This window comes from Desmodus rotundus, chromosome 1, assembly GCF_022682495.2.
Source record: "Desmodus rotundus isolate HL8 chromosome 1, HLdesRot8A.1, whole genome shotgun sequence".
Lineage (NCBI taxonomy): Eukaryota > Metazoa > Chordata > Mammalia > Chiroptera > Phyllostomidae > Desmodus > Desmodus rotundus.
In genome coordinates, this window is record NC_071387.1 from 89453757 (window position 1) to 89480769 (window position 27013).

The 27013-nt window shown below is 43.1% G+C and overlaps 2 protein-coding genes and 1 pseudogene across 2 annotated transcripts in view; 2 read left to right on the forward strand and 1 right to left on the reverse strand.

Moving 5' to 3' along the window:
• Nucleotides 1-3222: 3222 nt before the first annotated feature.
• On the reverse strand, nucleotides 3223-23101 carry PDZD9 (PDZ domain containing 9). Its single transcript, XM_024560340.2, has 5 exons — nucleotides 22851-23101; nucleotides 16971-17052; nucleotides 14745-14924; nucleotides 8447-8636; nucleotides 3223-3613 (listed from the first exon to the last, which is right to left on the reverse strand). Exons 2-5 carry the CDS (start codon nucleotides 16999-17001, stop codon nucleotides 3223-3225), a joined length of 792 nt encoding a protein of 263 aa, XP_024416108.1. The 5' UTR covers nucleotides 17002-17052; nucleotides 22851-23101.
• Nucleotides 10303-11089, forward strand: LOC112304652 (large ribosomal subunit protein uL11-like; annotated as a pseudogene).
• Nucleotides 23102-23396: 295 nt separating the features above from the next.
• Nucleotides 23397-27013, forward strand: part of MOSMO (modulator of smoothened) — a 73407-nt gene continuing 69790 nt past the window's right edge. Inside the window, exon 1 of the mRNA XM_024560342.3 lies at nucleotides 23397-23526. Coding sequence (XP_024416110.3) covers nucleotides 23421-23526 — 106 coding nt within the window. The 5' untranslated portion in view covers nucleotides 23397-23420. The remainder of the gene's footprint in view (nucleotides 23527-27013) is intronic.

The following is a 27013-nucleotide window of genomic DNA, read 5'->3' on the forward strand; positions in this document are numbered from 1 at the left end:
TGAATGCGGCTATAACTTTTGCAGAAGAAATATTTATCATTTAGATAGCCTGAGAACCGAGCAATTATGCCTGCAGTTTTTCCCTGAGTCTGCAAAATGTCCTTGAGCTTTATCCAACTAACTCTTATAAAATAAACACAGAGACCATGTTCAGGGTCATTGTCTCTATCAGAGGATGATGTCCCACCTGGTCCCCACTTTTCCTTAAAGTGTCTGTGTCTGTGTCTTTTAATCTCTTGTCGCCCCCCCCTCAGGGACCTCCTCCCCGTGCTGGTCGCAGCAATGGAGGTTGGTGTCCAGTGGTCACAGCCAATCCTTGGAGCTCACTGGCGTGGGTAAATCCCTCCCATTGACCTGCCAACAGCAACTAAGTCTCAACTACAAGAGGAGGGTGAACTCAGCCCACACAAAAGGCACACCTTGAGTGCCCAGCTTGGGTCGGAGGGGAGGCTGTGCCTCTGGACTCTTCAGGACACCTACTACATTAGGCCACGATAACAAGACATGGAGTCATAGCAGCTCTACCTAACACATACAAACCAAACACAGGGAGGCTGCCAAAATGAGGAGACAAAGAAACATGGCCCAAATGAAAGAAGAGATCAAAACTCCAGAAAAAGAACTGAACAAAATGGAGATAAGCAATTTATCAGATGCAGAGTTCAAAACACTGGTTATAAGGATGCTTGAGGAACTTAGTGAGGACCTCAGCAGCATAAAAAAAGATCCAGTTAGAAACAAAGGATACACTAATTGAAATGAACAATTTACAGGACAACAATAGAATAGATGAAGCTGAAAATCAAATCAATGATTGGGAACATAAGGAAGCCAAAAACAATCATGCAGAACAAGAAGAAAAAAAGAATCCAAAACAAACGATAGTGTAAGCAGCCTCTGGGACAACTTCAAGCATTCCAACATTCACATTATAGGTGTGCCAGGAGAAGAGAAAGAGCAAGAAATTGGAAATCTGAAAAAATAGTGAAAGAAAACTTCCCTAATTTGGTGAAGGAAATATACATGCAAGTCCAGGAAGCATAGATGGATGCGAAGAGGCCCACTCCAAGACACATCATAATTAAAAGACCAAAGGTCAAAGAGAGACTTAAAAGCAGCAAGAGAAAAGAAGTTTGTTACCAGATGGTTGCCAGATGGAAGGGAGACGAAGGGGAATGGGTGAAGAGGTGAGTAGATTAAGTACAAATACATTGTTACAGAATAGCCATGAGGATGTAAAGTACAGTATAGGAAATGGAGTAGCCAAAGAACTTATACACATGACCATGGACATGAACCATGCTGTGGGGATTGCCTGAGGGAGTGGGGAGTGCTGGGTGGAGGAGGGCTAAGGGGGGAAAATCAAGACAACTGTAATAGCATAATCAATAAAAAAAATTTTTTAAATAAAAAATGATCAAAATTTACAATTAATAAAATAAAATGCCAGTGGTTAAAGATAAAGAGAGAATCTTAAAAGCAGCAAGAGAAAAGCAGTTAGTTACATACAGGGGAATTCCTATAAGACTTGTCAGCTGATTTCTCAAAAGAAGCTTTACAGGCCAGAAGGAATTGGCTAGAAATATTTAAAGTCATGAAAAGCAGTGACTTACAGCTAAGATTGCCCTACCCAGCAAAGATATCATTTAGAACCGCAGAGCAGATAAAGAACTTCCCAGACAAGAAAAAACTAAAGGAGTTCATCATCACTAAACCATTATATGAAATGTTAAAGGGACTTATTTAAGAAAAACATGATCAAAACTATGAACAATAAAGTGGCAATAAATACATATCTATCAACAATTGAATCTAAAACACAAACTAAGCAAACAAGAACAGAGACACAATCACCAATATGGAGAGCATTTTGATGGTTGCCAGATGGGAGGAGGGGTTTGGGGGAATGGGTGAAGAGCCCATTGAGGGGATTAAGAAGTACAACTAGGTAGTTACAGAATAGCCAAAGGAATATAGAGTACAATATAGGAAGTGGAATAACCAAAGGACTTACATGCATGATCCATGGACATGAACAATGGTGTGAGGACTGCCCGAGGGAGTAGGGGGTGCTGGGTTGTGGGGGGCAAAAGGAGAAAAATTTGGACAAGTGTATTACATAATCGATAAAATATAATTCAAAAAAAGAAAAATATTGTTTGTGATGACAAAAAACCAACAACAAAAAAAGATAAAAGCAGTTAAAATCTCATTTTGGGAAAGATTAAATGGCCTGGGTTTTATCCCCTTCTTGGAATAGAGTTGTTTCTGAAAAACATAAATTCCCTATCAGTCATGTCCTATATTTGCACTGCCTCATTTTGTATATCTGCTTTATCTTCACTGTGACAGAGCTTTGTTTTCTCTCATCTTCTCCCTCATCTGTTTCTATCCTGTCTCTTTCAAGCACCATATTTTGCTGTGTATAATGTGTGCTTTTCTTACTCAAATTTTTGAGGGAAAAATAAGTATGTACATTATACATGGGTAGTACCTGACATACCTTATATCTATTCTTGTGCTTTGTAATTTATTACATAAAATTTCTTATACCATAATATGTTCAAAAAATGCTAAAATTATTTTATAATACAAGAAACAAGTATCTAAATGTCAATCAATAAGTAATTGAATTTAAAAAATTAAAAGATTTTTTTCCTGACAGTTTGGGCCAAAAATGCAGGTGTGTATTATATGTGGGAGCGCACTATACACAACAAAATTAAAGTAGTTACCTATGAACCCAACAATCAGATTAAAAGTGGGGCAGAAAAGGAAAAAAATTTCTAATTTGAACAACTAGTCAATAATATCCATTACTTCTTTTAAGTAGGGGAACTGAAGTTTGCAAAACAAGAGAAACTAAATAGCTAAATAACAATATGGTACCTACCTTAAAAAGTGAAATTCTCTACTATGTTTACACATTCTGATATTAAGCACTCTGCTGCATTTTCTAAAAAGTGAGACATTTTTCTGAGATAGGAGGGTCTTAATGACTGAATGATGGTGCTGTTTTAAGAACAAACTTTTTGAGGGCTCTTGTCCCATCAAGGGAAGTCTTGGATATTACATTGAAGAAGGCCTAAAGGCTTCACAACTGCTGTGAAATGATTGGTTAAGTCTGCACATATTCCTGTAAGTACAGAAAAGCTGTATGTGGCAGTGCACAAAAATTGGGTATTTTCCAGAGAAATGCTCCTATGATCACAGATTTGCAAACTAGTAACCAACTTTTGATGCAGGTTGACCCTTGCCCTTTTCAACTTGGGCATAGTCTTCCAGCCAGAATACGTCTGAGGCTGAGGAGGAGGAGGAGCTGTCTTTGTCTTGCTTCACCATTGTCCAGTATGGGGAAGGGGCTCTCTTTTCTTTCTTGTGGTCTCTGTGAATCACGACGTCACAGTTAATGTCTGTTCCTACACTGATAGTCTGGTTCTTCTTTTTATATTCATGCCATTCTCTGGAGATTGACATGGGTCTTCTTGCAGGATGATGCCCAATGGACTGTGGGAATTTATAATACTTAAGTTTTTTATCTAAAACTACATCTTCCTTGTCCTCAGTGCTTGTGAAAGAGTCATCTTTGGTCTGCTCAGTTTTCTTTTTTGTGCTGGAAATAAAAGAATAGTTAAATGAAAAGTATTCTTAATATCTTATCATTGGCTTTGGCACATAGAAGAAAGGATACAATTTAACTTTAGCACTGCCTTTTTGAGTTGTTGATGTTTTCTCTCTTTTCTAAAAGTATCTTTAAATTTGTTTCCATTCCTAAATGTAAATCAAACTGCCTGGCTTTGCAAGGACTTAAGCCTGACGCCTAATCTTATTAGCAGGCCTTAAAGGGTGGGATAATTTCATTCCACCCAGAATGTATTTATGGGTCCCCAGGGGTTGACAATAACAGAATATCACTAATTTCAAGGGGATTCTGGAAGTAGTGGGCCTCACCTTTAACATGCTAGTCATGGGAAACTCTGTGAGTCTTACTTTTTTTCTCCTGACCATTATTCTTCGCTTCTTTTTGGGGTTTACAAATGTGGATTTGTAGAACACCCTTCTATCCAGATGTGTCTCATCATTCACTATTGCACCTCTTTGTTGCTGTCCAAAACTTTTTAAGATTTTTTTGTAATTTGCCCCAACTTTCATGATTGTTGAAACTTGGGTGATGCTTGCCTGCTAGCAGTTACAGGCCTCTTTTTTTAAAGATTTTATTTATTTATAGATAGAGGAGGAGAGGGAGAAAGAGAGGGAGAGAAACATTGCTGTGAGAGAAACATCAGTCGGTTGCCTCTCACATACACCCCAACCCAGGCATGTGCCCTGAGCCGGAACCAAACTGGTGACCCTTTGCCCTGCAGCATGACGCCCCACCCAAGTGAGCCACACCAGTCAGAACCAGAACTCTTGAACTTTCTAATCCTGCTCTATCTGTGCCCTAAAGTTTCTCTCTCCTGATGATATACAATTAATATTGAGTCATTTTTACTTGAGAGCCACTGGTCTTAAATTGTGTGATTTTCTTTGATCCTTGATTTAGTGCTGTGCAAGGAAATCTAAAAGATCTAATGACTAGAATAATAGGCCTTCATCATGCTCAGGGCTTCCTAAACAGCACATGAATTTGGGGGTAAGGGGACAAGGTACTATTTTTTCAGGCTGCAGAGGGTATCCCTTGTAACTCTGTATCAGGTAATTATAAAGGACAGGTGGTAGAGTCAGGCTCCTATTGAACTGGCATTAGATAATAAAACCACAAGCCCGCAGAGGTCGGGGTTGGCTGGAAACAGTTTTTATACCAGGAGGCCAGCCCAGATCTTTCTATGGCATATTCTCTCCAGTGTCCACACAGTGCCATGTGCTCCTGAGGAAGATCATACTAACTTTGTGAAAGAAGTCTTTTCCTCCCTTTTTTGCCTCTTCCTTGGCCCCTTCACATAAGTTAACGACATCTTAGATATAAATCCTTTGCTTAAGAAAGGGAGTCAGAACGTGCTTGGGATTGTTCCTAAGTTTCTGAGTTTCAGCCTCATACTTAAGTTGTGCTATTCTGTGTTTATCTTTTCTTTGTTTTTGAACAGTAAATCTGTCATCCTTAGATTTTAATATTCTGAATCTCAAACTCTGTAATTAAAATACTCACTTAGAACATAGTTTTGTATAAGCAAGTGGTTAAGAGCTCAGGTTTTATTGACACTCCCCAGTACAAAGTCCACCAGCACTCTGTGACAGCTAAATTTAAACTGATTAAATCTGAATTCTTCATTTGCAAATCCTTATATTTCAAGTGCTTAACAGCCACATGTGGCTGGTGGCTACCATGGAGGACAACACAAATAGAGAACATTTCCACCGCCACAGAAAGTTCTTATTGGACATGGCTGCTCTAGAGACAAACCACTGCTCCTTACCCCTGTGATCTCTGGCAAGTTTACATTCATTTCTTTTGGCTTCAGTTTTCTTATCTATAACAAGATAATAATAAAAAAAAACCTGGCATGGCCCTGGCCAGGTGGCTCAGTTGAATGGAGCATCATCCTGTGAACCAGAAAGGTTGCAGATTTGATGCCTGGTCAGGGCGCGTACTTAGATTATCAGTTTGATCTGCAGTTGGGGAATGTACAGGAGGCAACAGATCCATGTTTCTCTCTTACATTGATGTTTCTCTCTCTCTCTCTCTGCCTCCCTCCCCCCCTCCCATCTTTCCTTTCTCCCTTCCTCTTTCTCTAAAATCATTTTTTTTTAAATAAAACTTTGATGAGGATTTAAAAAAAGAATTGGCATGAGGATTAAATTGTATAATTTTGTAAATAGTACCCATCACATTGTATGCAGGGAATAAGTGTTTGCTATTATTATTGATTTTTAATCAAATCAGAACTGATTTGGTTATTGGGGGAAATTTTTTCCCCCAGTCTGTGCCCAATTTGATGGGGACAGCTGTTCCCCAGCTCTAGGCCATTGTCACTATGAGGATGCAAGCCCATCTTCTGATTTTTCAGGAAAAACCACAAATCCAGATTCTTTCCATGAAATATTAGACTTGTAAATTTGGCAAATAATTCAACTATTTTTCATTTTTAAAATTTGAAATAAACAGAAAATGGAAAAAAAACAGTTTAAGAAAAAAATTATAAAAACCTTCAAAGTCACCACCCAGATCAAGAAATACAGTTCTACTGGCCCCTAGACAAGCCCCAAGTACCTCCTCACTTTTTACAGGTGACTGCCCTTCTGGCTTTTTAAAACACAGTAGAGAAGGAAAAAACAAAAACAAAAACACGTGTTAGAGAAGAGCGCATCCGTGGTCACACCAATCCCTAGGGTCACAAATTGGGATCTCTTAAGTAATTCCTATGCAACAATCTGGGCCAATTTTAGTCTAAGAGAAGCTTCCAGCCAGGTTTCTTTGAATGAGCAAAAATGCAGGGCTGCAGCAACTAGGGCTCAGGAGACCTGTCAGAATTAATAAGGACAATTCCTGCATCAGAGCACTCAATTTCTCACTGGAAGAAAAGATGTTCGAGTGCTCAACAGAACTTCCTTACTTATCTGATCCACAGAAGAGTCCCTGCTACTCCTGTATGAACAGATAAACAAGCTCTCAGATTGATTTGCCAGAGATTCAAAGGTGGATTTCAAATTTTACTCACTGAATAACTGAGCCCTCAATTGAGTAAAAGTCCTGTGGTAGGTTCAGCATAACAAGACAGACTTGCCCCTGCCTTCATAGATTTTGCGTTCTCCCAGGGCAACACAGTAAACAATTGACTGCAGATTATTTAATTGAAATTGGATCAATGCTGTGAGGAGAGAATCAGGATATTATGAGAACATTTGACAGGTGGACCTGACAGTGTTTTAACACTTCCTTTAGGAAAGCCTCTCAGCAAAGTCTGCACTCAGAACCTTCAAGGAAAACTCATGATAGGGTCCTAAGCATGTTGCAGACAGAAGAGCACATGAAAAGGCCCCAAGGCAAAGAGCAACATCAGGTAAAAGAACTGAAAGCCAAAGTGGACCACAGGGGAGGGGAGCCATGTGAGATGAGGCTGGAGTGGTGTACAAACACCAGCCAAATCCTGGGAGCACAAACCAGTATAAGAATTTGGGCATTTATCCTGAGAACAAAAGAAGATCCTACAGATTTTAAGGCATGTTACAATCCGATTTGCATTGTAAAAGGATCATTCTGTGTAGACACTGAACAGGAGACAAGAGTAGATGCAGGGAGCCAAAATGGTGGCTTTGACTGGAGTGATGGTAGAGGCCAGAGAGGTGGACACATGTGGGAGACGGTTGGAAGGTGAATAACAAGTTGTAGTGGCGGAGGAGGAAGGGGGAAGACAAGGAAAATAGAAAAATCAAGTTCAGCCCCTAAATTTCCGACTTATTCGACAAGGCAGACACTGCCCCAGGAAGATAGGGCCACTAGAAGATCAGAGGTGAGCTGGCTTTTGATTTTAGGCATAATGAGTTTGAGAGTTTATGATATATCCAAAGGGAGATACCAAGTGGGTGTTTAAATATACAAGTTAGGAGATAAAATACAATTTGAAAATTTTTAATGTATGGATAATAATAGAGACCAAAGTCATCATTGAGATTGCCCAGGAGATTGAGAGGAGAAAACCAAAGATTACACCTTAAGAAAGTCCAAGTCTGGGTAAAAGACCAAAAAGGAGTGGCTACAGGTCATAGGAAAATTAGGGGAATGGGTATCACAGAAGCCAGGGGAAGGTACTGTGTCAACAACAGTGAAGTTGGGAGGTTATAAAGTGTCTAATTCTCAGAAGTCAAGGGAAAATAAAGATGAGAGGAGCCACAAAATCAGCAGTGTGAAGGTTCTGGAGGACCTGGGAAAGGCCTCAGCTGAGTGATGAGAACAAGGCCCAGATTAACGTGGACTGAGGAGTACCTAAGAAACGGCAATGTCTAACAGTGCACAGCTCTTCCAACAAGTTTGGAGTCAGGGACAGGGCAGTGGTCAGAGGAGCTGAGAAAAGAGTGGAGTTAAGATGGTTTCTGTTAAGATGATAGATACAAGCTTTAAAAGGCTTAAATGTTACTGGAAAGGATCCAGAGAGAGCAGTTGAATACACAGGAGACAAATGAGGGAATGGGATTCCTAGCACACATTTAAGGGCTGACTTTGGAAAGGGCGACATGTTGCATGGACAGAGTTCCCATGGGATAGTTTATTCTTTTTTATTACATATCTCCAGGTTCAAAGGTCTTGCCTTTATCATTCTTCCTGATGTTATTTCCTGCAGATTATTCTTTTCAAAAGGATTTAAAAAACCATGACATTGTTCTGGAAGTGTCACCAATCCCTCCTACCATGGTCCATTTGATAATTTTCACATTAAACCAAGATGCTGGGCTTCACAGACCCTGGAGAATTCTGTAGCATAACAAAGATTTCCATAAATGAACTACCTACCATGTTACTGGGAATTTGGTCTCCGGGATTAAATCATATATTTCTTGCCATTCTTGGGGTATATCAATAAAATCTCGGTAAACCTTTATTTGCAGCACTGTTCCTATGGTGATATGTTGCAAAAGCTTTAAAAATTCTCGAAGAGTATATCCTAGCACATTGGCATGGCCAACACTAATCAGAACATCACCTAAAGAGGGGGAAAAAATAGCAGCAAAAATAAGATAGTGGTTTAAAGGGAACATACCATTTTGGGTTTTATTGTGAGGTGTTTCATTTCACGGGTTCATATTGTTGATTCATCTTGAACCAAAACCAAGAGTCAGTCTTTAGTTAATAAAAATGATCACCTCACCCTGACCGGTGTGGTTCAGTTGACTGAGCATCATCCCACAAAGCAGAAGGTCACTGGCTCAATCCCCATTTGGGGCACATCCCTGGGCTGCACACTCTGTCCTGGTTGGGATGTGCGCAGAGGCAACCAATTGATGTATCTCTCCCTCTCTTCCCCTCTCTCTAAAAATACACAAGCAAAATCTTTTTTAAAAAATAACCACTTGGTAACTTGAGTGTCTTTTGCATAATGAATGCATGCAAGATGTTTCTTATAGCAGTACAATGATAGATATTACACCATGTTTTCACAGCATTTCTGAAGTCCTTGGTATGACAGAGATTATACCATTTATAACTGAAGCATCCTTTAGAATTCTAAAAGTGTGTTTCAAGTAAAAAGAATGGCTATTACTCTTAAAGAAAAAGGCACTTACATTAAGTGATAAATAAATGGCCTACTTTCCATTATAGCTGCCTGGCTTTTTCCAGGGCCTTCCACAGTAAGTTGACCACATTAAACATCGGTGTTTAATTTTCAACCCTTGTAGAGTATTGGTTGAGCAAATAATCTTGCATGAAACACCGGACAATTAGCATGCTTTAATTAAGCTTAAGATGTATATACAGAAAATATGTTGGTTCAAAGGGATTTGACAGCTAAAGCAGTGCTGGACAGGGAGGGAAATGTGATGATAAAGCATGGGGCTTCTGAGTCCACAGTAGATGGGAAGAGAACCACATCTTGACAGCAAGTTCCTGGACCCCAAAATAGGATCCTAAAAAAGACCAATTATTCATTTGCACTCATCTCCCTACCCCCAGCAGCTAGGGCATGGACATGTAGCCACTGGGCACTCCCACCAGGGTCACTGAACCTGGAGCAGGACATGCAGAGGGTTGAGGGGAGCACACCCAGTTTCCAGGGGTAGTTGTGCATGGCCCTGTGTTCTCACCATTTTCCAAGCCTGGTTCTCCAGCCTTTCTGGCAATTCTGTCAGACTCAATGTTCTAAATTCAGTGCCTTAACGGAACTATTCTTTTGCTTGCAATGAAGAACCCTGACTACTACAAGGGTATTATTCAGCAAGAAAAGAAGGAATACAGAGAAGCTGCTATCTAAGGGAAGATTCACACTGGGTAAAATCGTAGTCTTTAGATCTAACTAGTACTAACATTCTGTCAAGTGGTAATAGAGACTTTATAACTAACATCAGATGAAGTGACTCCAATGAAGTCCCAAAGGATGTGTCTACCTCTCTGTGTGTGGGAAGCTGGCAAATCCTCAATCACCTTCCTTCCAAAACAAGAGTCAAGATGAAGTACCCTCTCTTTATCTATTCCACATGTGCTCCTTAGGAAGCTGATCCCAAAGGAAGCCTTCAAGGAATGCCAAAGACAAACTTCTGTAGTGCTAGATTATATCAAAACCAAAAATTCCCAGTATTCTTTTGGCTTTTGGCTCAGATGAGACTTAGGTGAAACTTTCTTCAGTCCTTCTGAATCCAGATTCATCTGACAACATGCCATAGAAGTTTGACCCCAATGAAATTAAAGTCATATTCCTGAGGTGCATTGATGGGGAAGTTGGTGCCACGTCTGTCCTGGCCCCCAAGATTGACCCCCTATCTACAAAAAAGGTTGGTGATGAGCCCCAGCTGGTGTGGGATCAGTTGGTTGGATTGTCATCCCATAGATGGAAAGGTTGTGGGTTCAATTCCCAGTGAGGGCACATGCCCAGGTTACAGGTTCAATCCCCTGTAACTAGTCAATCCTTGACTAGGGAGTCAAGGCACCTACAAGTCAATGTTTTTCTCTCTCATTGCTGCCTCCTCCTGCCTCTCTCCCCTTTCCCCCACCCCCTCCTCTCTAAGTAGCAATGAAAAGATGTCCTTGGGTGAGGATTAAAAAAAAAGTTTGGTGATGACATCACCAAAGCAAGCAACCTGTGACTGGACTGGAATGGTCTGAGCATTACAGTGAAACTGACCATTCAGAACAGACAGGCCCAGACTGAGGCTGTACCTTCTTCCTCCACCCTGATCATCAAAGCCCTCAAAGAACCGCCAGGAAAACAGAAAGAAACAAAAAAACAAACAAACAACTAAGCACAGTGGAAAGACCACTTTTGATGAGATTGTCCACATTACCCGAGAGACATGGCACTGGTCTTTAGCTAGAGAACTCTCTGGAACTGTTACAGAGATCCTGGGGACGGCCCAGTCTGTGGGCTGCAATGTCGATGGCCGCCACCACCAGGACATCATAGATGCCATCAGCAGTGGTGCAGTGGAATGCCTGGCTAGTTAAGAACTACAAAGGAAAATATTTCAGTTAAAGATCACTTGACAACTGAATAAAAAAAAGTTTCCAGTATTAAAGAATGCTTAGAAGGGTAGAGAAAACTTTACTTTGCTCTTAAAGAAGTAGCTAAGAGTAAATCTAACAAAGACAGCTTCATATTGACGCAAGGCAGATTGTACGGTCCGACGGAGGTTAATTACAATGGCAAAAACTCACTGGGTAAGCTCACTTGCCTAATGTTAAAAGGAAAGTTTATAGCTGAAAGCTATGGCTTGGCATTCTGCTTACTTATGTTGTTAAAGGTGATTTTTATCAAGAGAGCAGAACATAAACAGCTTGACACCCTGACACTGTAAACCAAATATATTGTGTGAACGTGATTACTGTGGCAGTGGGTATTCACATTGCCCTTCAAAAAGAAACACCAATCTAGTATTTATAAATACCAACCTCATTACACGTTTTGTTTTAATAGGCTATAGGAACCACATCATATAAACTTTGTTTCAATTACTTATTTAAATCAACTTTGTAACAGCCAAGCCACTACTAAAAAATAGATTTATTTATTTTTCTCCATTTCTCTCAACTAGGCTTAAGTTCCATAAGCTCCACATGGTGTGAGACCCAGTGCCAAGCAGGAAGCCTGCACACAGCTGGCATTCAGGAAATACTTAATGAATGTGGCTTGGTAAGAATGATAGCCAGTACAGGACTTGTATTTATCCGCAAAGATATTTTAATTTCTTACTGTATCAGAGTCTGTTAAAGCTATATTGGCCAAAAGGAATTTAAAGTTTAGCCAGAAGCCCTGACCAGGCAGCTCAATTGGTTAGAGCATGACCCCAATATGCCAAGGCCATGGGTTCAATCCCTGGGTCAGGGCACATACAAGAATCAAGAAATGAATGCATAAATAAGTGGAACAAAAACAAATTGATGTTTCTCTCTCTCTCTCTCTCCCCCTTCTACTCTATCTCTAAAACCAGTAAAAAAAAATTTAAAGAATAAAGTTTAGCTGGAATAAGTTAACACTAAACTAAAATTAGGAAATCAAGATGAAACCTGTATGAAACACCAAAGGAGAGAAATCTGAAGCACATGGATGAGAATGGGGCTGGGAAATGATGAGGTCAAAGAAACTGCAGTTTTCAGGGACTATCGCCATCTCAAAATTTCAACCATTGTCAGAAGGAAGGAATTACAGTCTTTGAAGCCTGGACCCTGAAGAGGGGTGGCTGATTTTCCATGAATAAATTTAGGAGTCTGGACTTTCTCTTTATTAAAATCTCATTTCTGCCCTGGCCAGATAGCTCAGTGGGGTGGAGTGTTATCCCAACACACCAAGGTTACAGGTCCAGTCCCTGGCCAGGGCACATAGAAGAAACATCCAATGAATGCCTAAACAAGTGGAGCAACGAATCTCTCTCTCTCTCTTTCTCTCTCTTCCTCCTCTCTCTCTCTAAATCAATAGAAAAAATTTCATTTCTAGTCAAAGGTAGAGACTTCCTAGGTAGACATGGTTCAAGTCCCAGCTCCAACCGCTCAGTTCTGTCTATTAAGTAAGTTTCTTTACCTAACTAAGCCTCTATATTTCATTATCTACCTTCCAGCAGTGTTGCAAAATTAAATTAGACAATATAGAAAGACAATACCTAGGTCAAATACTCAATTATTATTCATTTATTAAGCATAGACATAATAAATGTACCAGTACTACAGGTAAGTACTGAATTTCAAAGATGAATTCAAGATTGTCTCTGACCCTGGCTGGGTAGCTCAGTTGTTCAGTGTGTTGTCCCAATGTACCAAGGTTGTGAGTTCCATCCCCAGTGTCAGGGCACACACAAGAATCATTCAATGAATGCATAAATAAGAGAAACAACAAATCATTTTTTTTCTCTCACTCTCTTCCTCTTTAAAAAAAAGAAAAGACTGCCTCTGACTTCAAGGACTTCAAGGAGCCTACTAATTGCAGCCCCCAACATGAGATTCTGTTTTGTGTGCATGAAAACACACCTAGTCCCACTCCAGGGAGTGTACACTCTGGTTATCGAGCAGCAGCTGGCACACACTTCACCCCAGAGAAGCCAAGGAGAACAAGCAGAGCCCTGGGATCTGTCCTGGAGTTCCTTCGGTCTGGAAAATCCAGAACTCTCTGGCCCTTTGTTCCCCAGCCCCAAGTAGTGATGCATGGAGAAAATGCTTTGGATTTAAGATGAGATGAACTGTTTCATAATAAGATCATTTATCTACTTTTTTCTTTAACTCACTGCTGCTAACCCAAACTGCAATTACAATAGAATCGCCAGAGGAGACTTTAAAACATGAACTGCCCTATCCCCAACCCCAACCAGTTGAATCAGAACCCTTGGGGAGATATGGCCCAGGCATCTTAGTTTTAAGAGTTTTCCAGGTGATTCTAATAGGTAACCAGAGTTGCAAACCAGTGGTTTAATTCACTGGGGTTCCTGTACCACAACCTTTTTTTTTTTTTTTAAAGACATTAAAGACATGAGTCTAGACACTCTCTAAGTAAGACCAGCCTAAGATAAATTATTGCCAGTATTTCTGTAGCATTGTAGTTTTCAAAGCACTTTCATTAAAATTATCAAATCTTAGCAACCTCTGACAAAGGTGGTATTATCCCAACTTAGGGATGAGGTGACTGAGACCTGGAAAGTTAAATGACTTTGTCTAAGGTCATAGCACTAGAAAGTGACAGTCCGGTTAATGCTGAATGGTTTTTCTTCTCAACACATTATACTCTCATTGTGCCTCACTGACTCCTGAGCACAGCACTAGGCCCAGAGCAGGCACTAGGAAAACACATCTTGCATTGGATAAAAAATTCATTCACTCAAAGACAAGAGAAACAGGGTGGCACTGATAAAGCCTTTGCACTGTGGAGTTTAACAGAGAGAGTTCACATCCCTGCTCCTTGGTGTGACCAAGGGCAGGTTTCTAAAATATCTGATTTCTTATCTGTAAGGTCCTTTTTTTTTTTTCTTGTATCCTCACCGAGGACATTTTTTTATTGCTTTTAGAGAGAGAGGAAGGGAGAGAGAGAAACATAAATTGCTTGCCTCCTGTACACACCCAGACCGGGGATTGTATGTACCCGGACCAGGGATCGAACCTGCAAACTTTCAGCCATGGGATAACACTCCAACCAACTGAACCACACCACTCAGGACTCTGTAAGGTCCTTTATATAGCAGAGTCTTCCGCAGGGTTTGTCAGGAGGCTAAAATGAGGTCATGCATCTAAATGTTAATGATTAATACTGCCTACCAGAGAGAAAACCTTCATCCACAGAGAGCATGAGCTCTGCAGTGACACTGCCTGTGTTTGTATTCCACTTGCTAGATGGCGGTGAAACTGGAAAAGCAGCTCATTCTCACTGAGCCTCAGTTTCCTCACCTATAAAAGAGGAATGATAATACTTTCTACCTAGAGAGTTATTATAAGAATTCAATGAATAAACAATGCACAAGAGGGAGGGTTACATAAGTGATAGCAACTGGCTGACCCATAGAAAGCTCTTAGACAATATCATCATCATTCTGGTTACAGTGAAACCTAATAACCTAAGCATCCCTGAAAGCAGAGGGGAGAGAGGCAGGGTTGGGTGGTGGGAGGCATAGGGAACCACAGTCACCTGGCTGGAGTTTTCCATCCCTGGCTGCAGCCCCCTTCTTGATTAGATGTGTGACCTGGAGGTAGGGCCCATGCTGGATGATGATCAAGCCTAACCCCAGGCTGCCAACAGTAAGTTTGGTCTGCTGAGTTTTGCTCAAGTTGTGCACAGATGACTTGACCTGGAAGCTGATTTGTTTTTCTAATAAAAAGAGGGGGATATGTTTTAGACCTTCACAGAGACAGAAGCATGAGAATTGTCACTGGGGCTCTAAAGCCAGACCTCTAGGGCAGTTAACCTTTCCGTTCTTCAGTTTCCTCCTCAGTAAAGAAAAGTGTCCAGCTGAGGGGGTTATTATGAGAATTAAATAAGACAGTGAAAGGCTTTTGCACAGTGCTTAGCACATTATGAATGTTTAATTAACATTAGAAATTATTATCCATTCACTTAACAAATATTTATGGATTCAGGAAGTGTTTCTTGTACTCATGGATCTTCTCACCTAGTGGAGGAGACAGATATCCATTAGTCATGTAAATATATGTTGAATAACAGCTGTAACACATGTTATGGAGGAAAATTACAGAAGTCTCAGGGTGACCAACAGGAGATCAAGGTCTCCTGTGGGGAAGGCAGGCCAGGCTTCACAGAGGAGGTAAAACTGAATTGAGGTCCAAAGAACTAATAGGAAATATTTAGGAAAAGGAGGGGGAAGGGAGCAAATCGGATCAAGATTTAGAGACAGGAAAGAGCATAAAGGATACCAGTAGGGGTGGATAGGAGGAGCAAAGGCAGAGCAGACCTGCCTTGCAGGATTACCTAATTGGAAAAGCTAGAAGCAATTTATGCAGGACACAGTAAGATTTGCTTTAAAAAAAAGGAAAAAAAGAAGGAAGGAAGGAAGGAAGGAAGGAAGGAAGGAAGGAAGGAAGGAAGGGAGGGAGGGAGGGAGGGAGGGAGGGAGGGAGGGAGGGAGGGAGGGAGGGAGGGAGGGAGGGAGGGAGGGAGGGAGGGAGGGAGGGGAAGGAAGAAAGCTCACTCTTTGGTTGCTGTGTGGAGATTATGGAGTCCAGAGTGGATGTGGGATAAAGGGGTTACTGCAATTGCCCAAGCATGTCATGGCAATGACAGTGGAAATACACAGTAGAAAAAAAGCATTTGGGAGGAGAACCTGGGACAATGGGTGGTGGGAGAGGGTGAAATATGTCTTCTACAGAACTAAACCTCACAAGAAAAGTTTCAAAGATTGAGGAGTGATTTAAAACAAGTTATTCTTGCCAACAGGAAGCTTTTGGGAAACTCACTTTCAGTACACAGGAACTTCTGGGGAGATTTGTTTTTTGCACATTTTCCCAGTGTTTCACACACACACAACACTTTTCCTTAAGGACAAGTGACAAACTGCTACTCACTAAGCCTTTGCCAAATTCATGTGACTGGTGTTTCGGGGGCCTGGGAGACCTCCCACTATTGAGGAAGGGCTTCCCCTTGTCCCCCACCCCAGCTGGCAGGGTTCACTGCTACTTCTGCCCAGCAGGTGTCCTTGCCTATCTTCATCCTCTCTGTGTGCAAACGCCTAGGGTGAAGGAGGGGCCTTCAGAGACCTTTCAGGACCCCAGGGGCACGCCCTGAGCAGTGTGACTCAGTTGGTTGGGCACTGTCTGATTTCTGGGCAGGGCACATACCTGGGTTGGGGGTTCAATCCTGGGTCAGGGCACATATAAGAAACAACTGATTGATGTTTCTCTCCCTCTCTTTCTTGCTCCCTTCCCCTCTCTCTAGGAATAAATAAATAAAATCCTGGAGAAAAGAAAAGATTATAGGGGCAACTTAGAGCAGGTGGTCCCCATCCTCTCCTTGAGCCTTCAGAGAAGTGGCCTTTTAGGCAAGGTTTCACTCTACTATGTCGCAAAAGACAAAAGGGTTAAGTGAAAGAAGCCAGACTCAAAAGACTCCATACAATAAGATCCCATTTTTGTGACATTCTCTGTGGAAAGGGAAAAACTACAGAAACAGATGAGGAGCTGAGGATGGGGAGAGGGTTGGTGGCCAAGGTGTAGTCTTTTGACTGTAGTGGTGGTTAAACGTGGGTAAGTGATTGTCAAAACTCACAGACCTGTGCCCTGAGAAGGGATGCTCTTTTTGTATGTAAATTATAGTCTGGTAAAGAAATGATGGCAAGAGGCCAAGAGGGTGTTGTTCCCATTTTACAGAGGAAAAAAGCTTGTCCATTCTCTCTCCACTCACCTTTTCTACTTTTGTAGATGGCCTTCTCCATGGCCCCTGGCAGGCTGTCCGAAGTCGGTTCAACTCCCAACGGTCTGGAACCCTGGAAGAGTGAGGAGCCAATGTACTGTGCTACACGTGGTCCGATTGCAGTGCCGAGAGACCTAGGGCCGGCGCCCTGGGTTGCCCCCAGGGGCCGCGCGACCATGACTCCCAGAAGTTGGGCAGTGATGTCATCACAAGGACTTGTAGACCTGGAAAATGGAGTGTGAATACTCCGGTGGAGAAAACAAAACTTCTGCGCGTACTAGTACAGCGCTGCTCACCGCGAGTTCACATCCATTCCTGGGAAACTACTGAAATGGAGAGAGTGGAGAAAGCACACGGGAGGGGCTCAGAGATGTGAAATGGTCCACAGGGGACCATCACAGCAAGCAGACTGCCCTGCTACCTCCCAATAAAGTTTCTAAATATTGTTACACCAACCGTTCCAACTGTTTTGGAACTGCACTTTTTTCATGGATATTTTAAATGAGAAATAGCCAAGGGCGACCTGAAAAAAAAATGAGTTACAGTTCAGAGAGGAATTAATTCTTCCTATTTTTCTGAAATAACCCTTCCTCCTACACACATTTACTCATACCAGAAGCCTGCTCTACAGTCTGTGCTGATGCACAAGACAAACAGGGGCTCTATCCCTTGGAACTGAGACTTTAAAAACAGATGGAGTGGGCAGTTTTAGGAAAATACAAATCATCAAAAATAAATTTTAGAAGAAATAGAAAACAAGAGAATGAGGTAGGTTCTGTTGCCCTTCCCACTCTGATTAGACTGAGAAGTTAAGCACCTTGCACTCATGCCTTCAACAAATAGTAATCAAGCACCTATTAGGTGTCAAGCACTGTGCAAAGATGTCCAAACCTGGGAAGCTCCCAGGTTATTCAGCTGTCTGTGGCTCTACCCAAACAATAAGCCAGGGCAGATTTCTTTTTTTTTTTTTACTTCTTTGTACTTTCTGGGCTTCAATAACTCACATATCAATTTTAACTTCAGAAACTGTTTAAGCAACCTAGATGAGTTACAAAATATTTCTTATTCTAACAACTTTGTTCTTCTCTTGTTGGAAGTGAGTATTACACCAAAATCCAAAGATCACACTGGTTTTAGTGACATGATTTCCCTCTGATAAATCTCCTCTTAAAAGATATTTTTTAAAGAAATTTTTTTCCCTAAGATTTTATTTATTATCCCTGGAGAGAGGGCTAGGGAGGGAGAAAGATAAGGAGAGAAACATCAATGTGAGAGAGATGCACTGATCAGTGGCCTCCTGCATGCATCCAGACCTGGAACCGAACCGCAAACCAGGCATGTGCCCTGACCGGGAAATCAAACCTTTTGCTTTGGGGGACACCGCCCCACCTGAGCTACACTGATCAGAGTCAGGGCAGATTTCTTGTTGGATAAATTCTGTGTTGCAAAGGCTGGTACAAAGGGAAATGAACAAAGTCGTCCTGTTTCCTACTATTCCCAACCTCAAGGAGTTTCCTGCAGGTGGCTTCTTGTGATGGGTGGCCTGTTTCTTCCTCCAAATTATCTGGTGAAGCATCTGTCCACATAGCAAATTAATTCTACCATAAAATACATCCTTTTCCTTCATTTTCCTATCAGTAGGGGGATGGTGAGAGTTAGCAGCAATGAGGCATGGCAGCATTTGAGGTTCTGTGAGGGAAGCATCTTGGGGCCTAGTACAGGGGTCTACCCACCTCTCCTCCAACCCAGGCTGAAAATGCTCTTTTGAGCAGATGTCAAGATCATACTGATTATTGGAACTGCAGGATACAAACTGTCGTGGATTCTGTGCTATGCCACCCAGATGCCCCTTCAAGATGGATGGACTTTTTCTTCCTCCCACTTCAACCCTGTTGCTAGCCAAAGAGAGCTTCTTGCCCAAGTTCACACCTCCCCAAGTAAGCTAGTACCCAGTAACTGGTCAATGCAGGGTGAAAACCTGCTCTCTCTCCAACTCAAACAACTCTGGAGGGCCATCCCAGCTTCAGACGTCCCTACTGGGGCCACTGAGGTCCATCTGTGGCTGCAGTGCAACTTGACTTCTACTTCTGCCTGTTCCTACTTCCTTCCCTCCCCACACAGGTACGGGTCCCAAGAACAGTCCTCAGTAAACTCTGTAACTCAGAACGTGTTTCCTAGAGAACCCACCTGCACCAGCAGTTGGCGTGATCTGAAAGAGTAGATGCTACAACAGGATTTGGGAGCTGGATGATTCACCACCCAGGTAACAATGAGGACCCCATCCACAGTAGACGGGAAGCACGTAGACTGTTCAATTTTTCACCAATAGTAAAATAGAATGGTTTGGCTCCCACAAGATCTATGTGGGTGTCTCTTAGCACCCCCTCATCTTATTTTGGCAGTAAATAGACAAATACAGCAGCCACCACCTGAGAAGTAAATGGCACCCAGGGGCTCAAATTCCTCAGGGATGGAGGCCCAGGCCTCCCACCACATAAGCCACCTAGGCCATTAGATGTGCTGGCAGAGGGTTTGAAGAATCAAGGATGATAGGAGAGGAGGGAAATGACATCAATATCAGTTCTGCAGCTGCAGTTGGTGTTCCACTCATCTTCCTCTTATAAGTTTTCCACAGGAAAAGATGCCCGCCAGGGTCCTGACGGTGCTGCTCTCCAAGCTGAAAAGAAGTGCTGCACCATGGGCGCACTGTTGCAAATGCTAGTGTGCTGCCTAGTCCGCCTTCAGAGCTGAAACACCTATTCTACAGATACTGAGATGGTAGTAGGTAGCTTGACAGGTCACAGCTGCCAACCCTCTCAAGGAACTGTCCTTGGCTGAGAGCCACCTTACCCAAGGTCATGCATGCCCCATTCCTGGGGTAGCTAGCATCCAGTGACTGGTCCATGTAGGCATACAAAGGCTTGGCCTCTTTACCACAGCTAACAACTCCAAAATGCCATCCAGCTTCGGAGTTCCCTGTGGGGTCTGCCAGAGACCTCTGTGACTGCAGACTCCTTCCTCTGCTCAGTCTATTTGCTTCCCTTCCCCCACAGGAGTTGATCTTGAGAGTACTCCCTCAGAAACCTCATGCACACTAATCGATAATGTCTTGTCTCAGAATCAGCTCCAAAGAAAGCCAATCCATTCGACTGAGATATGAGCCCAAGGCACAAGCTGTTAACTTCTGGATGTGGCTCTTTTGTTGTATCTAATCATGAAAACCCCAGGTGCAAACAAGTGGTGCATCAAGCATACTCTTGGCCTGCATGGTCAACTTGAAGTCCAGGGTGGCAGTGTGTTCGTCATCCTGTCAGGCCAGAGACTACTTAAAGAGAAAAGTGATTGCACAGTCCCATCCCCAGCTTTCCCAGAGGTCTCATCTGGATTCAGCTTCCACTGGGTTGAGGCCTACAATCCATCACCTACAATCCATCATCATAAAGCACTATCTGTTCACAGCCCTTTAACAACGCAGAATGGCTGTTTATGACTTCAGGCTGTCAGCATAGCTCCCTCCTGAGGCATTCCATGTTCTTCTGGGTCCCTTAGGACTTTCTGCCTCCATGGATCATCCTCTCTCTGGAAAGTCTTGGCTGCTTTGCTGCTTTGCTTAGGGGTGATCGCATGCGGAGGTTCTATCACTGAAGCAGAGTGCCTGACTATGCTAGGTTATATGGGGGAAAGAGACCTAGAGAGGTGAAAGTTCAAGTCAGTAGCAGGGGTAGGACTACAATATGGTTCTGTATTCTTTTTTTAATTAAGATTTTATTTATTTATTTTTAGACAGAGGGAAAGGGGAGGAAGAATGAGAGGGAAAGAAACATCAACGTTTGGTTGCCTCTCGTGCACCCCCTAATGGGGACCTGGCCAGCAACCCAGGCATGTGCCCTGACTGGGAATCAAACCAGCGACCCTTTGGTTCACAGGCTGGCACTCAACCCATTGATTCACACCAGCCAGGGCTAGTTCTGTATTCTTTTTTACTCAGTTGTACCGCCTCTAACCCCCTAGGGTTTGCCTCACTAAAATCTAGACAGAGACATAAGGGAAGGGAACTGATCTGTCCCATAGGCCTCGGAGAGACTTGGAACTTTTAAACACCAGGTACTGGGAGGCAAGAAAGAGACGTGGGGCTGAGAATAGGATTAATGGGAAATCTGTAAACATAGTATTTGGTCCTTGACTGTCCCTCTACCCCCATTGTCTGCAGTGATGTGCGACCATTTATCTGGTAAAAAATGTTTTAAATTTTTTAACTTCATACTGGTTGTTTTTACATTTTAATCTTAAATCCAGAAACTTTTGTGGAGGGGTAAAGGCAGGAGGGACTGGGAAGTGCTTTTGGGCAGGAGGAATTTATATTTGGGATTTTTAAACACAAGAATCAAGTCATCATCATTCCACTCAGTTTGAGTTCAAATAGGCAAACTGTTCCAAAATTTCACCCTAAAATTGTCATCAACTGCCCAGTGGTGAACATCAGTGGGCATTTGCTGAGAATTCAGAACTGTATAATTGGAGTTGCTTCTATTCCTGGGCAATAGAAATGCCAGACAATCAGCCAAGAACATAGTTCCATCAAACTTCTCCAATAATTAAAAAAAAAAAAAAAAAGCAAAGACCTCCTGCAATAATGCAATATACTTATCTGAATTCCTGGAATATATGGTAGTTTGTGCCAATTTCTGTGGCAGAGGAAAAATAAATGGTATAATATTTTAAAAAAATCCTTCCCCTCAAGAGACCAGTGCTTGAACAGGAATGTCTATAGACTAGCAACCAAATTGCCCCTTACCCAATCTATGTGGTGACATTGGTAACTGCACATTTCTGCACGGCTGTTGGATTTGGTTAAATTTGAAATTTGTTGAGTTTTGGGGACATGTAGCCATTCCAAAAATAGAGACAAGTGTCACTCTTCTAGGTCTTTCTAGGGATAAGCTGGGTGGCATTCAGGGAGAAAATGAGTGTCTCATCTGAGTGCTGCATGAGGGACTATCTGGATCCAAAGTCAGGGTTAATGGTGATTTAGTCCACGAGCCACGAAAGAAACGAAACCTCCACTAGATGGCAAAACTGTAGATATATAGACCAATTGTATTGCTAACAAAATATGCCAATGTCTAGTTTTCTTTTTTGGTTATCAATCCAACCTAAGTCTCTTCTTAGGCCCCAAGTAGTAAAAAGTATCACCAAACACAATTTAGGAGTCATTCCTGAGTCCTCTCTTCCAACCCCAATTTCAGCTCTGCCTACCTCAGTTTCCTCTGCCTTAGAAACACCCAGATTGTTCATTTTTCTTCATCTTCACTACTCTCATCCCAGCCAAAAGAACATTTCTCTCTCCTTGGACGACTTGGCCTGTTAACTGCTATCCCTACTTTCATTCTTGCCCCTCATCTCGACCGTCTACAAACTAAGTAAAATCTTCTCACTGTCCTGCCGGTGCCTTGCGTTGCACTTAGAATAAAATCCAAACTTCATTATGGTTCCCCAAGCGCAACATCCCTCCTCTGCTCACCTCTCGGTGTCTCCCACAGCACTCCCCAGCCACAGCGCACCCCGCCCCGTCCCCCCCGTCCCCCCTCCGCGCAGCACCCGAGACAGGCCGAAGTCTTCCTCCCGTTCCCAGTGCTTCGCGTACTTGGTTCTTCTCCCTCTGTTCTGCCCAGGTCTTCAAAGGTCAGGGCTTTAGGACCGCGGCGGTCTCAGTGTCCCATCCCCAGCTGACTTAATTCAGAGATCAACACCTGAACTTATCATTAAAGACAAGATGTAGCGTGTTTCTCTCTTCCCCAGCAATACGTCAGCTTCAAAGAGCCGGGACCTGGTCTCACAGGTGCACCCCAGTTTCTCACGGTTATGTACTACCTGGGGCAGTTCCGAGCTGACAGGCACTGAGTGGGCAATGATACAAGGTGACAGGGGCTGTACGGGTCCTGCAGCTGGAAGACCGGCGCCCCACTTCCCCAGCCCCCATCCAGTCTCAGGCTAAGGACTGAAGGGCATTTTGTAACCAAACGGTCAACGACGAGAACAATACTATTATTAGTGGCAAGAAAGCATGGCCTGCCGGTAGACACCGGGAACGCGGCAGGGGCCTGAGCCAAGGGGCCAAAATAAGGTCGGGGTGGTGCATTGCGAGCCCGCAAAGACAAGCGGGCCGCAGAAAGCTAAGGGCTAGACTAGACCGGCGCTGCGGCCTCACTTCCGGGTGAAGGGCGGGCACGTGGAGCAGTTCCGGGGCGGGCTGCGGAACCGGCTGTGCGGGTCGTGCCGCGCTGCTGGTCCCGGGAGCGCTAAGGGCGCTAGCGGGGCGGGGCCGAGGGGGCTCGAGGCGGTGGTGCGGGGACACCGGGTCCCGGCGGTGGCCCATGGAGCGCAAGGCGTGAGGCCGCGGCCTGCCCGGGGCTCGGGGGGTGGGGGGAGCGGGGCGGGGAGATGGATAAACTGACCATCATCTCAGGATGTCTCTTTCTCGCCGCCGATATCTTCGCCATCGCCAGCATCGCCAACCCCGACTGGATCAACACCGGGGAGTCCGCGGGTGAGCGACAGACGCGCGGGGGCCGGGGAAGGGTGGTGAAGGGAGAAGACCCGGCTGAAGAAAAGTGGCTGAGGGGCGAGGAGACCTGGACTGGGCTGTCGAGTTCCGGACTGGGAAACCGGGTGAGGGGAGACGGCCGCCCGACCTCAGGAACTGTGAGGAACCAGCTTCGTGCTGAATTTTTTTTAAAAATCCAGGGAAATGGGAAGAAGTATTTGGAGGAAACTGAGGCTCCGGTAAAGGAATTCGAAAGCTGGCGCGGAGGCTGGGGCCGGAGCGAGGTTGCCTGTGGGCGAGGAAAGGCCCAGCGGTGCCAGGGCCGACCTCGACCCCAAGGAAGCTGTGGCGGGTAGAGGTGATGGAAGAGGCAGGGTCACTGGTACTGGGGTGGGGGCGGGCTAGGCGCTGGGTAGGACCCCCTGGTCCCCGCGCCCCGGCCTAGCCCCTGCCTACTTGGCAGCGTTGGAGATGCATGTGGCTTCCGGGTTTTCCCTTTGAAGTCTCTGTGTTTATAACTTGGCTTTATTTTAGGCCTGGGAGCTATAAGCCTACTAATAATAAACTTCATTTTATGGAGCATCTTTAATTCGAGCACATAACAAAACGCTTTAAAGATCTTAATAATAGAAAATTAAATAACACAGCAGAAGCGCAGGCAGCCCAGCAGCAGTAGCAGTGTCTGTCGTAACACCATGGAGGTGTCAGCAGCAGGGCAAGGAGGTGCTGGTGGAACAGAGGTGGCATCTTTCTGAAGAAAGGATATCGCAGGTGAATGCCCGAGCTTGTTTTCTAACTGCTTGTTCAGTGCAGATGAAGGGAATATTGGGGGTTGGGAATGTTTAGCTCCCTCCGTGAATTATTTGTTATAAAAATGTATCACTAAGCAGTCAAACTAATTCTAAAGTATTACTCATGGTTCTGTATATCCTGCAATATTTTTAGTCCTTTAAAAAGGCTGTAGCTAGGACATTTGTTGCTTCCTTCTCTGTCCCTTCTCTTCCTCATCTAGAGCTAGCAGCATAAAATCATGCTGTCAGATTTGCTGGTAATTAAAATAACACTCTAAAAATTCTGCTTCTCTTCTTGCCTCTACAGTTTTGGCACAGCTCTTAATTGTAAAGCATAGTGTATATTATCATGTGAGGTGTTAGCTAATGCTATGGTAGCAATCCTATTGTAGTAGATAAGTGTATGAAGTCAGCCATTGCACACCTTAAACATACACAGTGCTGTATGTCAATTACACCTCAATTTTTTTTTTAATTGCAAAGCATACAGAGTATCACAATGGTTTAGAATTTGGTGAAACAGTGGGCTTTATTTCTGAAAATGTTGGCAATATCAGCATTACTAGTTTGTATAGTTGTATGTGTGACACCCAAGTCATGACCTGTTCTTGTTTTTATCCTAATTATATGTGCAGTGACTCCTTTTATGAGACTTTCTTTGGGATTTTGCATATTTAAGGGCAAAGAGGTTTCACTGTTTTAGCAGAAAAGATCCTTTCTGCAAAGAAGTTTCAGGTGGAATTCCATTGTATAAAATAAACGAAATAATCCCTGGGAAGCTATAGTTGAGAGCGGGAACTGTTACCTGTACAGGAGAAGAAAGAGCTAAGTAATAGTATAGCATTCCTGAGAAGATGGAAAAGGGCAGTATTCAAAGCACTGGGAAAGTGTATAGCCCCTCTGTTATATTTGAAAGAAAACAAGGATAGGATGAATACATCTCCTTCAGATTGGTAGGCTAAGTCTTGTGCTGTGAGTAGCCGTGGAGATGGGAGGGACAGAAGTCCAAGGTTTGAAGTAAGTTGAAAATGTTTGAAATAAATAAATAGTTGTAGAGGAAGCATGCTAACTGGTGACATAGTAGGATTGTCTAGCAGCATGCAAGCCTCTAGAAGTTGGTGGTCATGAATACACAGTATAATAATGCATCTGCTTGTTGGCCTTTACTAGGAGTGATCAGCTACGTTGGTACCAGTGTGTGGTGAAAACCAATAGAAGGCCTCATTCAGGGTTGGGGTTTGCCAGCTACATGGAACAAAATGACAGTGAAGCAGAGATATTGGTTAGAATATTATTATAATGATGGTTCATGGACTCTCAGCTGGGTAAAGAGTAAAATTGGGTAAAAGAAAGAACAGTTGATTTGTCAGTGAATAGCAGAAGTAGATGGTCAATGGAAGAGTGGACCCAATGGAATCAAAGACCTGACTGGGAGTGGTCGATACAGCAAGGTGAGAGTACAGAGGATTGTGGACACAAGGTCCAGAGTGCAACAGTGGGTATGTATGGCTAAAGTGGGGTGAAGGAGGTAATTTTTTTTCTTAACAGTCTCCCTTGCTATCTTAGGATACCCTTCAGTTAAATGGTCTATAGCTAGAAGGAGGAATGAATAATAGGAGATACTAGGAACAGTAGGAAAATTTTCAAAATCATAACTAACCCATATTTCTTACCTTAATTATGTCAGACAGTAAGCCCCCAGAACTTAAAATAAATGGGTTATGTTCCTTTGTTCACTCTTTTGCTCTTGCATTGTGATAAGGTACACCTGAACTTTACCTGGTGTTTGAGCTTGTGTGCTCCTTTTACCTGAGCAGACAGATCTAGTGTTTAGTTTTAAAAAGTCAGCGCAGAGTTGCACCTACCAAATCATTGAAACACTTACAGGAAGTTCAAATAAGACCTCAGGAGTGACAGGACTAACTTTATTCTAAGATCCACACAAAAAGTGACTTGACCTGACAATAAAAAGTTGTGTTGGCTTCCTTTGGTGCATTATGTACAGTATGAACTTTTGTATTTTTGTTTGTTTTGATTTTATTTTTAAAATACTTTATTTATTTTTAGAGAGAGGTGATGGGAGGAAGAAAGAGACAGAGAAACGTTGATGTGCGAGAGGCAACCAGTGTAGCCCCCAACTGGGGACCTGGCCAGCAGCCCAGAATGTGCCCTGTCAGGGAATGGAACTGAGCCACGCCAGCCAGGGCTATTTGTTTTGATCTTAGAGAGAGGGGGAGGGAGGGGAGGGATAAAGAAAGGGACAGAAACATCCATTGGGATCTGCTGCCCTCTGACCAGGAGTGAACCTGCAACCCAGGAAGGTGCACTGACTGGGAATCCAACCAGCAACCTTTGGGTTTGCGGTTTGACTCCCAACAAACTGAGCTACACCGGCCAGGGCTGTAGTAAAAGTTTTGATTGTGATGTTTTTACTGTGAATTTTAAATGGACAAAATATATTGAAAGTGGGATTCCTGGAGCCAAAAGGTTCTGCAATTTGCAGGTGGGAAATCATTGTAGTGCACTACTACTAAGGCAAAGTTTCAGGATTCAGAGCCAAACTTCATCACTTCCTCTGTGACTTTGAGCAAGTTATTTAGCCTCTCTTTCTAATTCTTCCTCTCTAAAATATGGATAATAATAGTATCCATGTCATTGGGTTACTGTGGTGATTAATTGAGTTAATACAAAACATTTAA

Coding starts and splice junctions, on each gene's coding strand:
- PDZD9 (XM_024560340.2), bottom strand. CDS start 17,001: ATGGAGAAGGCCATCTACAAAAGTAGAAAAG. Junction 8,637..14,744: donor GGATGGAAAACTCCAGCCAG/GTGACTGTGGTT, acceptor CCCCCTCTTTAG/GTGATGTTCTGATTAGTGTT. Junction 3,614..8,446: donor ACCAAATTCCCAGTAACATG/GTAGGTAGTTCA, acceptor TTTTATTTCCAG/CACAAAAAAGAAAACTGAGC.